Source organism: Myotis daubentonii, chromosome 9 (genome assembly GCF_963259705.1).
Source record: "Myotis daubentonii chromosome 9, mMyoDau2.1, whole genome shotgun sequence".
In the NCBI taxonomy this organism is placed as follows: Eukaryota; Metazoa; Chordata; class Mammalia; order Chiroptera; family Vespertilionidae; genus Myotis; species Myotis daubentonii.
This window is the reverse complement of record NC_081848.1, coordinates 75714171-75728469: the sequence shown is the minus strand read 5'-3', so window position 1 is coordinate 75728469 and position 14299 is coordinate 75714171. Positions and strand designations below refer to the sequence as shown.

Here is a 14299-nt window from a genome sequence, read left to right as displayed (position 1 = left end):
CAGAGGGCGCTAGCCCACCTGGGGGCCTTATCTTAAGTTTTGTTTTCTGCTTGATTCTTATTGCTGCTTCTGCTGGCTTTGTGCCTCTTATGGCTGTTCAGTTCTGAGACCCGTATTGGTCTAGGTCAGGGGTCCTCAAACTACGGCCCGCGGGCCACATGCAAACACAAATATTGTATTTGTTCCCGTTTTGTTTTTTTACTTCAAAATAAGATATGTGCAGTGTGCATAGGAATTTGTTCATAGTTTTTTTTTAAAACCATAGTCCGGCCCTCCAACGGTCTGAGGGACAGTGAATTGGCCCCCTGTTTAAAAAGTTTGAGGACCCTGGTCTAGACTTTTACTCCAGAGGGGCCCATCCATTTGTTCATGGATGTAGAGTGTGTGCGTGTGTGTGTGTGTGTGTGTGTGTGTGTGTGTGTGTGGCGGGGGGGTAGAGGGCTCATGGATGGTAGCTGTCTTCTGTTCTATAAACACTGACTGTGCTCTGCTTAACCTTCAGGCATCATGTTAGGCAAGATGCCACGCAGTTGTAACCACTCTGCTGGGGATTTTATTGCGGGTCTTTTTACTAAGTGAATGATGGACTTTTTTGTGCCTCAGTTTCCTCTTATGCGAAACAGGGTTAGAAAACGTGTCTACGTCCATAGGACTCATGTGTAGATTCGAGTGAGTTGTTGCACAAATTATCCGTTAGAACACGGTTGGAACACACTAAGTACTTGGTCCTTGTTGCTCTTTTTGTTGTTGTAGTTGAGGCGACATTTATTCTTTCTTTTCTCCCCATGTGTGGACTCATTTCATAATTGTTATTATCAGAATACAGGCTGCTGTCAGGAGCAAAAATCTGACAAATGGGACTTCAGCAAGTAAGGGATTTTATTGTCTCACTGTCTAGGGAGGCCGGTCCAGGGCTTGAGTGGCAGCTACACTTGACCTTCAGCTCTGCCATCAGAATCTTGGGGCCTTTGTGCCTTGGGCACCTGTGGGCATCGCTTCTTCATTCAAAAAGAAATTAAAGGCCAAAATGCCATGCAAGTCCAGTTTTCCCAGAGCTCTTCAGGCAGGACTGGGGCCCTTAATTGCAAGGGAGTCATTTTTACTGGGCACATTACCCTCAACAAAAGGAGCGGAGTGAACACCTAAGCCATCTTCCTCCTGGGGGCTGATGCCACTGGCCTGTCACCACCCAAGTCTGGGATGTGTGAGTCCTTGTAGTTCTTAACATCATTATCAGTTATTGTCATTCCTGGTAGGTTCCCCCCCGCCACACACACACACACACACACACACACACACACACACACCAGGAGTTCATTGTCTTCCAGAATCTTCCCAGTGGAGTAGTGTCAGCATTCATTCATTCATTCATTCATCTACTCATTCCTACATTCATCAAATACTTGAGTCCCAATAGGGTAGTGTCAACTTTCATTCATTCATCTACGCATTCATACATTCATCAAATACTTGAGTGCCTCCCTACTGGCCAGGGACTAGAGAGACATCAATGAACAAAGACAGACATGGACCTTGCTCCTCTGGAATTTATAGTCTGTCAGGGAGATAATCATTAGTCAGCCAATCATGCTTGTAAAATGTAGAAGTGCAGCTGTGACAGCTGCTACCACACAGCTGAGTGAGGAAAGCATATGTCCCCATAACCCGATCCTGCCCAGGAGGCCAGGAATGGTGCTGGGATGCTTGTGCTGTGAGTTGAGGCATCAGTGGGAATTAACTAGGCGAAGAGGCCTCCAGGTGGTGGGAACTGCAGGTGAGAGGTCCCATGGTGGCAGTGAGCAAGGAACTGGGTAAAGACCCATGTGCATGGAGCACCAGAGGTCGGGTGGTGGTGGGAAGTGAGGGCATGGAGGCGGGCAGGGCCCTGAGCCCCAGGGCCTCCTGGGGGCAGGAGGTTAAATATCAGATCTTTTCATGCCCTGGTGTTCATTCCTCTCTGCTGTGTTAAGTACAGACATGAAGGCAGAAGATCCCACCCTGGAGTGGGCAGAACAATAAACAAGGCCATTATTCAGGTCCTGTTTACCTTTAGTCAAGATCTGTGTTAAGGGTCAAGGAGGTGTTTGAAGAGCCCTGCATTCCTGAAAACCTTTCCAGCTCAGAAGTAAACAGGGTTGTGTTACATTTCTACCCAGGTGCTTGAATTTCACATCATAATTACACAAATATGGGAAGAGTCCATAGATAGCATCTAGCGCAAGGCCTCCTCCCGCAGAGGAGGAAACCCAGGCCCCAAGACAGAGGCAAAGCTGGGTCAGCCAAGCCCAAGGTATGGGAGCTCAGTTTTCCTCTCAGAACTCAGGCCCTGGCCTCTCCTGGGGGTTCCTCAGCTCACAATCAAAGCATAAATAAAAACAGTGACTCAGGAATGTGCTAATTGTTCCTCACCTCGGGAGACCTATCCTGAAATTGTATTTAAAACCTTTGTCGGTGGGCAGCCAGGAAAAGTGGAGGCCTGGCCAGATTTCACCAGCTCAGGGCTGCTAACTCGGACGCCTCCGGGTGCCAAGCAGGTCTTCCACATGGGTGAGGCCGGCCTGGCGCAGGGAGGCGCGAGCTCACCCCCTGCGAAGGGGATTACCCCGGCAGAACACAGGTCCAGCGACTTGTCATCTTATTTCTCAAGAAGAACAGGAAATTGGGATTTTTATGTGAAATTTCCTGGCTTTTAAATGTTGATAACGAATCCACATTTCCTCAAACATTGGCGCAGGCCAAACAAAACACATCTGTGGGCTGAATTTGACCAACAGGCTACCTGTCTATTAGGTCAGCTGTGGCCTGCATAGGACAGGCATTGCTGACGGGGGTGCGGGGAGCGTGGGGGGGGGGGTGTCGCATCCCAGAGTCTAGTCCAGGGGTGGGCAAACTTTTTGACTCGAGGACCACAATGGGTTCTTAAACTGGACCAGAGGGCCGGAACAAAAGCATGGATGGAGTGTTTGTGTGAACTAATATAAATTCAAAGTAAACATCATTACATAAAAGGGTACGGTCTTTTTTTTTTAGTTTTATTCATTTCAAACGGGCCGGATTCGGCCCGCGGGCCGTAGTTTGCCCACGGCTGGCTCTAGTCTCAAGGCCTCTCCAGGGGGAAGAAGGGAGCCTTGAAAAGCCAGGCACCTTTCACATCCATCAATACATTTACTCTCCTCACTGCCCTGTGAGGCAACCACTGTCATCAGTAGCTTATCCACAAAATTGTGGATAAGTAAAACCAAATACCTTGTCCAAGGTCATGCAGCCAGAAGGGTAGAATCAGGATTCGAACCCCTGTCTGACTTAGATGCCTGTATTAGTTTGTTCAGGCTGCTATAACAAATGCCATGGACTGGGTGGCTTAAACAATAGACATTTCTCACTCTTTTAGAAGTGGGAAGTATGAGATCAAGATGCTGGCATATTTGGTTCCCGGTGAGAGCTCTCTTTCTGGCCAACATCTTGCTGTGTCCACATGGCTTCTTTCTTAAGTACACCAGGTGGGAGAGCATGCTTTCTGGTGTCCCTTCTTAGAAGGGCACTAATCCCACCATGGGGCCCCACCCTCATGGCCTCATCTAACCCCAGTTAATTCCCAAAGGGCCCATCTCCAAATACCATCATGTTGGTGGGGGTGGGTGGAGGGCTTTGATATATGAATTTTCCGGGGGGACACAATTCAGTTCACAACAACACCTGTGATCTTTGCACTCCATTGTAATGTCAGAGAGAGGGGTTTTAGGTTGGAAGAAAGTTAAGGCGATGGCCTTGAACTTCCTGCCATCGTCCCTTTCATGAGCCTGTGAGCCCATCCCTCATCATGTGCTGTGATTCTCAACACCCTCTGAGGAGCATCACACACACACACACACACACACACACACACACACACACACACACCCCGCTGATGGGTTTTGGGGGCTGCTGGAGGTTCCCCTCTCTGTTTTGAGTGATTTTCAGGTTGATGGGAAATACATATGGTCGGGGTTTGCTCCTATGTGAATTGAACCCAGAGTCAAAGCTGTTAAAAACCAGAGCTTCTGTTACCCATGTTCTGAACCGTCCATCTCCTGGCCCTTCTCTGGGAGGGTGGCTAGGCTGGAGATGGGCTTTCACATCACGGGAACAACTCAGAGTCTAACTGAGAACGTGAAACACGCCCCAGGCCTCGATGTGACCTGGCCATCTAAGTTGAAGGAAGTGGGCCGACCTGCACATGGCCCACATCTGTAAGTGCCTGCGCAGAAATGAGATAAGGCCCTTCTTTCAGCGATTAAAATGCCAAAAGAGACACGTTATTCTCTACTTAACGTTCACATCGAGAGTTGGGTTTTGCTTTTCCTTTTCTCTTCTTTTTCCTTTTGGAACACCTGTTGGCAGCCTACATCCAGAAACGCCACAGGTTGAGGCATGACTGGCATGACCTGTGGTGGGGTGCGTGCATGGGGGCGGTGGGGGAGTGGGGTGCATAGGATGGTAGGAACACAGGGAAGAAGATGTGGAAGGAGAGGAGAGAATGTTAAGTTATTCTCAAGCCACTTTTCAATCCATTGTGACAGTTCTCTGTGCAAGAAGACCTGTGCCAGGTTCGGCAGGATATTTTTCACTTGTTAAAAGAGTAGCTTTTGGATTCAAAGAGACAGGGGATCCAGATTGGACTAGCTGGGCCTTGGCCAGTGTGGCTCAGTTGGTTGGGCATCATCCTGTGATCAGAAAGGTTGCCGGTTTGATTGCCCGGGTTTGGGGCTTAATCCCCAGTGAGGGCGTGCGGGAGCCAACAGATCGATGTTTCTCTTTCACATTGATGTTCCTGTGCCTTTCTCTCCTCTTCCTGTCCCTCCCTTCCTCTCTCTCTATAAATCAATCAGACATCTTTTTTTTTTTTTTTTAAGATTAGACTAACTGTAGAACCTTGGGCTCAGCACGTCATATTTCTATGATTCTTTTTTTTTTTCGTAATGGGGGCAATGATGACGTCAATCTCAGGGTGGTTGGGGAGTGAGATAATGCTCAACATGTCACTGGTACAGCGTACAGCTCATAATAAGCCTCAGCCATTATTATCCTGTTGCCATGGACACTTAGCCATACTAACGTGACAAATGATGGGCGTACAACACGTGGGAGCACCGGGCAAGGCATTTAGCCTCCTCACTGCCCTGTGAGGCAACCACTGTCATCACTTTATCCACAAAATTGTGGATAAGTAAAGCCAAATACCTTGTCCAAGGTCATGCAGCCATAAAGGTAGAAGCAGAATTCGAGCGCCGGTCTGACTGAGATGCCTGTATTAGTTTGCTCAGGCTGCCACAACAAATGCCAGGGGGCAAGGCGATGGGTTTGTCCAGCAGCTGGATGAGGGGAGCCACTTTGAGGAGAGAGACCCTGAGGGGCTCCTCCAAGGATGGGCGGGATTTGACATTTGGGTGAGGCTCGGTTCCTACACGGAGAGCCAGCTGTGTCTCCTTTGCAGAGAAAATGACCCTCTCAGTTCTCCATTCTACTCGGGCCAAATGGTGGTAAATCTTGTTGGATTGTACAAGCTCAAGGTCAAAGCCTCCATCCACCAGCTTCCCCGGGTCACCCCAGCTGGCCCGACCGTCTTTCTAACTGTGGAGTTCGCATACTCCCTGGAAAACCTGAGTTCCCTTAGATACAGGAACTCAGGTTTCCCAGGCAAAAGTAGGTTTGCAGGTGTTTGTGTGTGGCAAATAATACAACCATTAATACAGAATAACACGGGAATAGATTCTCTTTTGCGTATTCACAACTGTAAGCCTACTTTTTCCCCACCCGGTATTAGCCAATGCGAAGTTTTATGTCATGGGGTCCTGAAGTGCAGTTGTTACAAACAGCTGGTCCTTTCTTTAAGACATGTCATCAGAAATGAACCCCAGGGTACATATTAGCAGGCACACTTTGGGCCAGCTATGAGGGAGAACTTGGGACCGAAGATGTCAAATTCTACAACATGTTGTTAGCTCAAGAGAAGGATGAGGAGACCCTATATAGTTTGAGGGGTCCTCAAACTACGGCCCGCGGGCCACATGCGGCCCCCCGAAAACATTTATCTGGCCCGCCAGGTGTTTTTGCCGCCGCTGTGTGCATAGGAATTTGTTCATAGTTTTTTTTTTAAACTATAGTCCGGCCCTCCAACGGTCTGAGGGACGGTGAACTGGCCCCCTGTTTAAAAAGTTTGAGGACCCCTGCCCTATAAGAACAAATTCATCGGGAATGGCCCCACTCAACAAAGTGGCAAATTTCCCCCAGATTAAAAGTCAGGACACGTGCTCTGTTGGTGGGAAGAACATACTCTGAATGCTTTCTATTGAAACTGCCTTAGGAAGCAGGGTGCACTCATGTTACATCCCTCAAGACAAGGAAAAAGCAACCTTTCAGAATAGACACAGTCGCCCTGGCTAGGTTGGCTCAGTGGATAGAGCTTCGGCCTGCGGACTGAGGGGTCCCAGGTTCGATTCTGGCACATTCCTGGGTTGTGGGCTTGATCCCTGATAGGGGGCATGCAGGAGGCAGTCAATCAATGATTCTTTCTCATCATTGATCTCTCTCTCTCTCTCTCTCTCTCTCTCTCTCTCTCGCTCTCTCTGTCTCTGTCTCTCTCCCCCCCCTCTCTCTCCCTCTCCTTTTCTCTCTGAAATAAAAGTATATATTTTTTTAAAAAGAATATATACAGTCTAGTCATCATGACCTACCCTCTGCCTGCCCTGAACTTCTGTCTGCCCTGGCTTGGGTGGGTCCTGCGTGTCTTCTTGGCTTAAGTTCTCTGTGGGACATCAATGTGGTTTCTCCCGCCTCCGGCCAGTGGTGACTGCGTTTTGGCGGTGGGGACGAGTTGGGTTAGAGCTGCGAGTTTCAGGAGCTCTGCGCTACCGGAGCACACTCTCCCGAAACAGTCTTTTCAGCCAACCATTCTACCTATTTTAGGTGACCACGCGGAACTGGAGACGTGTGAGCAAGCTGCGGGCTCTCTGTCTGGTTTCCTATAAGAATCTTTGCAAACAGGTTCTTCAAAGTGCTTTCCCTTTTGGACTGGCTGGAGCGGGTGTATAGAGAGGGAGGGTAATCGATTCTCTGACTCATGGCTTCAGTGGCTATCTGTGGACTGTCTGCCAGGTATGCTGCCAGGTTCTGGGGCAGCGTGGAGGTGTGCGGTTCTTGTCCTTGGAGAGCCGGCCGCAGAGTGAGAGGGGGACTGAGCAGGCTGTTATCATACGATGTTCTAGGTGGGGTGATGGCCGAATGCAGAGGGCTGTGGGAGTGCGGAGGACGGGCGCATAATTAGATTTAGGAGAAAGTGATGCCCCAGTTGAAATCCGAAGGAGGAGCAGGTAGGAGTCCTGTGGAGACTGTCTTGCCGCCCTTCTCTCCCTGCCCTCCCCTCCCTTCCTTCCCTCTCGCGGGATATTGTTTCTTTGCAGAAATAAAAACGCTCAGAGGTGAGGTTCCCGGAAACCAGAGATGAGTTATCTGCAGCTGGCCTGAGGCAGGAAACTAACATTTCCCTCCTCTCTCCAACCACCCTGCTTCTGTCCGTGCAGGGAGGGGGTGTCAGGAAGGAAACCCCGGAGCTTTTCAAGGAAAGAGGAGGTTCCAGGAACTGTGCTCGATCGTCACCAGGTCGGAGTTGAAACGTCCTCCTTCAGCTCAGTTGGCTGCTGAGCCCCTGAAGGGACATCCACCTCCGATTTTTCCATCCCCCTGAGGGAGCCTCTGGGACCCACAGCTGGGGAAGGGCTGGGAGGAGATGGGAAGGCGGAGAGCCCGGGAGAGTAGACAGCGAGGTGGTGTTCCGTGAGGGGATGGTAATTGCAGACATTTGTGTAGTGTTTGGTAGGAGCTGTGCTTTAGATATGGCCACTCTTTTAAAACTCACCACATCCATATGGGACGGGTCCTATATCTTTTGCCTTATAGATGGGGAAATCGAGGCACGGAGAGGTGGATTGACCTGCCCAGAGTTGCATAGCCAGTTAGTAGCGGAGCTGGGATTTGAACCTGAGCCTCCTGCATTCTTAAAAACACAGGAAGTAGGCCGCAAGAAGTACACAGAGCTGGCATTGCCCAGGTTTCGGCCTGACATACTGGGACATAGATGCGTTCATAGAGCAGAATTGGGGAGGTCGCCAGCCTGGACCCTAGTTTGGGAGGGCTTAAGGTCTTCTCTCATTTGGGCCCAGGTGACTGCCTGTGTGTTGACACCTTTTGTCTGCTCTGGTTCAGAAACAGACTTGACTTTGGGGGCGGGATGAATAGTTAGAGGGAAGTGGTAAATCTGAAACCTCCAGGGCTGGCTTGGATGCTGTTTGGCCTGCACAGTGTTTAGAAAAAGACATCTCCCCTAAAAATCTAGGCCTCTCTGGGACGTTCATATAGGGCAATGCCGGACCCACAGTCCGGCCTGGTACCCGTCAGCGTGAGCCGGAGCCTGGCTGCTGGCTATAGAGGCGTTGGCTGCAGCCCCACTGTTTATGCCCGGGCACCTGCCCCTGTGGACACGGGAGGTGCCACTGGCTGGCGTTCAGGCTACCTCAGTGTGAGTTGGGATCTTCCCGTGTAGGAAGATCTGAGCATTGCTCCCCTCACCTGCACAGCGAGGATGCATTCCTCTCCAAGAGGCTGTGGGAGAGCTCGGGATGCCGAGTGCCAGCATCTCCTAGCACCACAACCAGGAGCTCGGGAAATGCTCTTTGTTGGTTTCCTCCATCTTTTCCACTGTCCCCACTGCCACCCACTGGGATGCAGAAACAGGGGTGGGGGTACTAGCATTTCACCCAACTCCGATGGGCCCCACAGTGGACCGAGGAAGGAAGGGATGTTTCCATGTGCTACGGCTCGAAACATTTCCTGCTGCAGAAGCGAGGTGGGTCATTTGAGGGGGATGGGGGCGGTTAGCGACCAGGTTTGGTAGGTACTGACCTGCTACAGGCCAGGCCCAGGTTCCCGGGGCCCCTGCTGGTCCATGAGGAGGCCGTGCAGGATCCCGCCAAGGGGTCAGGGCGGAGGGTCTGGCCACTTGGGGGTGGCCCCTAATTGCCAAATGGCATGGAGATATTGAGCAACTGATAGGTGTCCTGACTCGTGCTGACTGACCTACCTCTGAGCTGCCTCGTCCTCCTTTGGGGTGTCGCTGCCTTGGGTCTTTCTGGGTGCACATGGGAGATGATGGCTTGCATCAAAGGGATTTCTCTACCTCGTTTCTGCCGCTCCCCATTCTCCCGCCATCCTGCCACCCCTGTGCCTCTCACCCAGACGGACCCCAGCTCCGGTCACGCCTCCCTTACCTTCAAGCCCCAGAAGTGGGAAGCTGAGTTGACAAGGGCATGAGGGGCAAGACAGCGGGTCGTGTAACAACAGGAAACCCTGTCCTCCATGGTGGTGTCACACCGGGTCAGCCTGGGAAGGACCGGGCATGAGATAATGCAGGCAGTGAGCGGTTCCCCATTTTTCGTTTGTTTGTTGTGGTCCTGTTGGCTTCTGCCCGAACTTCATGCCCCGCTTCCCTTTGGGGCTGGGTCCCACAGAAGCGTTCCCTTCCCACCGTCTCAGGCCCCCACTTCCCTCTCCTTGCGGCTGGTGGGTGGCAGCAGGATCCTGTTTTCAAATGCAACCTGGAAGCCCAGTGTGTGAAAGAGATGAGTGGGAGCCGCGCAAGCTGGGATGTTGCTTCCACCACAATCTTCCCCCGAGCTCTGCCCCCATCAACTTCATTCCACCTTCTGTCGGGGAGGTCTGGCCCCTACGCTGCGGCCCCCTTCGTGAGCTTCATCTGGGTCCTTAACGCCAGGTTAATCGCTAGTCTGGCAATACTCTTAAGAAGGTGCCAGGAGCCAATCAGAAAGGATATAGGCACCCCTATGTTCATAGCAGCATGATTTACAATAGCTAAGATTTGGAAACAGCCTAAGTGCCCATCAGCAGATGAGTGGATTAAAAAACTGTGGTACATCTACACAATGGGATACTACGCTGCGGTAAAAAAGAAGGAACTTTTACCATTTGCAACAGCAAGAATGGAACTGGAGAACATTATGCTAAGCGAAATAAGCCAGTCAGAGAAAGATAAATATCTCATGATCTCACTCATATGTGGGATATAATGATCAACATAATTTGATGAATAAGAATAGATCAATCTAGAGACAAATGGTAGGGGAGAGGTGGGATTAGAGAGAGACTAAAGGACTTGTATGCATGCATATTAGCATAACCAATGGACACAGACACTGGGGCAGTGGGGGCTTGCCCAGGGTGGGAATGGCTGACGGGGGCGGGGAGGGGGGTCAATTGGGGGAAAAGGAGACATATGTAAAACTTTAGACAAGAGAGAGAGAGAGAGAGAGAGAGAGAGAGAGAGAGAGAGAGAGAGAGAATGAATGAGAATGGAGCTGTTAGAGGAGTATGGGTTTGGGGGTCAGACGACCTGGGTCGAACCCTCCCAGCTGACGCTCACTGCTGTGCGCTAGGAACTCCTGGTCTAGGGTTAATTCCTTCAGCCCCTGCAGCATCCTATGGAGTCCGTGGCTCTCTATCCCCAAGTTTCCACTGAGGAAACAGCCACAAGGGACTCCCCTATGACGCGCACCTGCACAGGTTATCTCTCAGGCTACAGCCCCCGGCACTGCCTCCAGGCCCTTGCCGTGGGCGAGGTTCCTCTCCCGGGTGGGCTTGCTGCCCGCGCTCCCTGGTCACCTCCGAGGGTCCCTTCCTTGGGTGTGGAAAGTGGAGGTGTTACTGCTACTGATGTTACTGATGTGGAGTTTTGTTTTAGCCTTAAATGAGGAAGCACATGGACCTTGATGACAACGGTGCCCGCTAGTTAGTAAGCGCTCAGTAAACTTGAACTGGGGGGAAAAGCCAGGCCTCATCCTAGCAGCAATTTGGTTTTTATCCCTTATTCATTTATCTGCCCGTCCGTCTGTCTGTCTGTCTGTCATCTATTTTTGCTCCAAGAAGTCATTCCTTTCCTGTTTCCGGGGGAAGGGTGGGAAGGGTGGAAGGGGGCTGTGGGATGCCAGGCCGCTGTGCCGGGAGGGGCGCACATCCTAGCATGGGGGTTTTCGTCTCTTTGCATCCAGGCAACCACAAACCACAGGCTCCTTCACTCTGTTGTTTTCCTCCTGCCTCTCTTCTTCCTTGTGCTCTCCAAGCTGAACTGGCTCACTTAGTGGGGCAGTGGGCGGGGCAAGTTGTCCCTCTGCAATTTTAGGTGTGGGACTCCCAATTTTTGGAGAAGGAGGCGCTAGGAAGAAATCTGTCCAAGCTCCGGGTTTGTCCTCTCCTTCTGGCTCCTAGCACCACGTCTAGCACAGAGCAGGCTTTCGGTAAAGGCTAGGAATTCCCAGCCTCCCTATTCTCCATAAGTCGCTCTTTCCTCCGTTGGGGGAAGCCACTGTCCCGTTCCCCCTGGAGGCGGTGCTTCGAGTCAGAGGGGTGGAAAATCCCTCTTTCTCTAGAGTTTTCCGAAGCATCCTTTCCTTGTAAACCAAGCCCGAGCAGAATAAACACAGAGTATAGAAATAGAAGGTGGATTTTGCATATGACTCAGCCCTGGTCTGTTCCCTGGCAGCTGGGCCAGCTCCGCCCTCTCCTCTCCCTCCCCTCGCTCTGGGTGAAGCTCACTGGTTACCAGCCTGAGAGGCTGTGGGATTCTCTGAGGGCCCTAGGGCAGCCTGCTTCCTGCTCCTGTGCCCTTGATGGGAGCTCCCTGCCACCACTTCTTCTGGGCTTAAAGCCATCCAGGTCACCTTCGTGGCGGTGATTGTTAATAAAAATATGTTTTTTTTAAAAAAAAATACATATATATTTTTATTGATTTCAGAGAGGAAGGGAGAGGGAGAGAGACATAGAATGATGAGAGAGAATCATTGGTCAGCTGCCTCCTGCACACCCCACACTGGGGATCGAGCCCACAACCCAGGCATGTGCCCTGACCGGGAATCGAACTGCAATCTCTTGGTTCATAGGTCGATGCTCAACAATTGAGCCATGCAGGCTGGGCAAAACCCAGTGCATTTATACATAATATTTAAAATGTATGTGTGTTGTGCGTGTTTAAAAAGCAAGATGCTAATTTCAGCACCGAGGGCCTCCTGGGAAGCAACTCACGTAGCCATTCCAGAGTAAGCAGGTGGGAGCAGTTTTGACAGATGAATTGGTTGACATTGTGTAAATAAAAATGTGTATTGTTCCCTTTTTCACGAGGGAGCCTGTTACCCACATGGTTCTGCATCCTGCTTTTTTCTCTTTCCTTCACGTAACTCAGAGCTTTTCATAGCATTGCTCAGCGCACTTCTGCACCCCCTCTTGCTTTCTCACAGTCGCGTGGAATCCCGTTGTCTGAAGGGAGCACACTTTTTCTGGGAGCACCTCCGTGGTGCCCATTCAGGTTGATTCCTGTGTTTTGCTGCAGGGAACACTCTGCACACACAGGCAGAGACCCTGTCTAGCCTGTAACGTGCTCGGGCAGAAATAAGACGGGGTTTCATAAGGGACAGAGGAGCTTACTGACTTGCCCACCCAGGACAAGAGAGGGAGGGCTTGAATGATCAGAGAGGGCCAACACTGTTCAGATAGATAATTCTACGTGACGATACCCGATGGGGAAGGTCTTGAACTCAGGACGCCTGTCCCAGGGAATTCCCTGGACCTGGAAGCCAGTTAGTCTTGGTTGTAGCTCCCTCACCTGGTTTGGATCCAATTAAGGGAAGAGCAGTAGGGAGAGTCCCGTCATTTGTCACAAGGAGGAGTGCGGGTGCCCACAGCCCTATTTTTCATTTTTTTCTTAGCACTGGGACTCTTTGAACTTATCTTGTGAGGGTGTTGATTGACAAGCTATCTGTCCACTCTCCTCCCCCTGGAATAGAAGCTGCATGAGAGCGAGGCCCCCCCTGTCCCGTTCATTCCTGTGTGCCAGGGGCCGGAAAAATCTACAGCACGTCACAGGCAGTAGCTGTTCGCTGCCTGGATACATATGCTCGGTCCTCCCCACTGTGGTCCCCTCCCCGCTGCCACAGTCCCTTGGGGATGGGTGGTAGGACCACTCAAACCATGGCACCACGTTGCATGTCTCCCATGGATTTGGAGGAGAGACGGGGTGGGGTTATGGGAAGAGATGTTGAGTTTGTAGAAGGTCTGGGTTTGAATGTTAACTCGGCCATTGACTTGTGTAGGGGACCTCTCTGCGCCTCAATTTCTTTATCTATGTAGGAGGGGTAATCATTGCCCCTCCCTCTAACCAGACTTTATAATCCATGGTTGAAGAATGCACGAAAAATGCATTTAGGCTGTAAAGTCTGCAAATGTGGGGGCTTGCACAATTGTGGTCTTTCTCTTTCTTGGTATTGTGTTTGTTTGTTGGGTGGTTGGTTGATTTCACATGAGGCCAGGCGCCCTGCCTGCCTCCACCAGCTCCATTTCTGGGACCTCCGGTGACTGTGTTTGTGAGCTAAGGAGCGCACCCCCTGTAGGATGTTCGTCACCCCAGTTCCCTGAGAACATTGGCGGAGCGGTATCACCGGGGCCGGGGAAAGTTCACCCTCCGAGGCCTGGCCGGGCCCCTGTCATTGCCCAGCACCCGTCATTGTGTTGTGTCCGTGACCCGGACAGCGGGAGCTGTACCATTGAGGGCTGCTTGACGGTGTTTCTCTCTCCCCAGGCGGCTGCTGAAGAGTGAACTCGGAGCTTTCATTACAGACTATTTCCAGGTAAGTATGTGGGTCTGAGCATCCATCATTATTGTGCCTGTGGGGACGTGTACCTAAAAGGATGGCCCCTACTCCTACTGTACACCTGGGTCTTTGTTCAATGTCCCGAGTTCCTGCAGGGCACGGGGCGTGGGGCACGTGTGGTCCCGCTCTGACAGACGTCACCATCTCAGGCTGTGGTTCCTGGGGTCTTTGGTCTCAAGATCCCTTTATGCGCTTAAAATGTTATCTTATTGGATTAGCTCTACCTTCATTCACCATAGGAATTAAACCCAAGAAATGTTACAATGTGCCGTAATTCACTTAATCATAAGCCTAGTACACGTTGGCATAAACAGCGCTTTTATGAAAAATAACTTTCAGCGTAAAAAGTAGAAGAGAGCATTGTTTGGTATGCTTACAAATCACCCCGCCGAAACCGGTTTGGCTCAGTGGATGGAGCGTCGGCCTGCGGACCGAAAGGTCCCAGATTCGATTCCGGTCAAGGGCATGTACCTTGGTTGCGGGCACATCCCCAGTGGGGAGTGTGCAGGAGGCGGCTGATCGATGTTTCTCTCTCATCGATGTTTCCAACT

The 14299-nt window shown here is 51.1% G+C and overlaps 1 protein-coding gene across 8 annotated transcripts in view; it reads left to right on the top strand.

Moving 5' to 3' along the window:
- PRR5L (proline rich 5 like) overlaps positions 1 to 14299 on the top strand; it is a 77421-nt gene that overhangs the window by 33217 nt on the left and 29905 nt on the right. Inside the window, exon 4 of one of the 8 annotated variants that reach the window (XM_059709646.1) lies at positions 13676 to 13724. The exons of the other annotated variants lie outside the window; for them this stretch is intronic. Coding sequence (XP_059565629.1) covers positions 13676 to 13724 — 49 coding nt within the window. The remainder of the gene's footprint in view (positions 1 to 13675; positions 13725 to 14299) is intronic. 8 annotated transcript variants of the gene reach the window in all.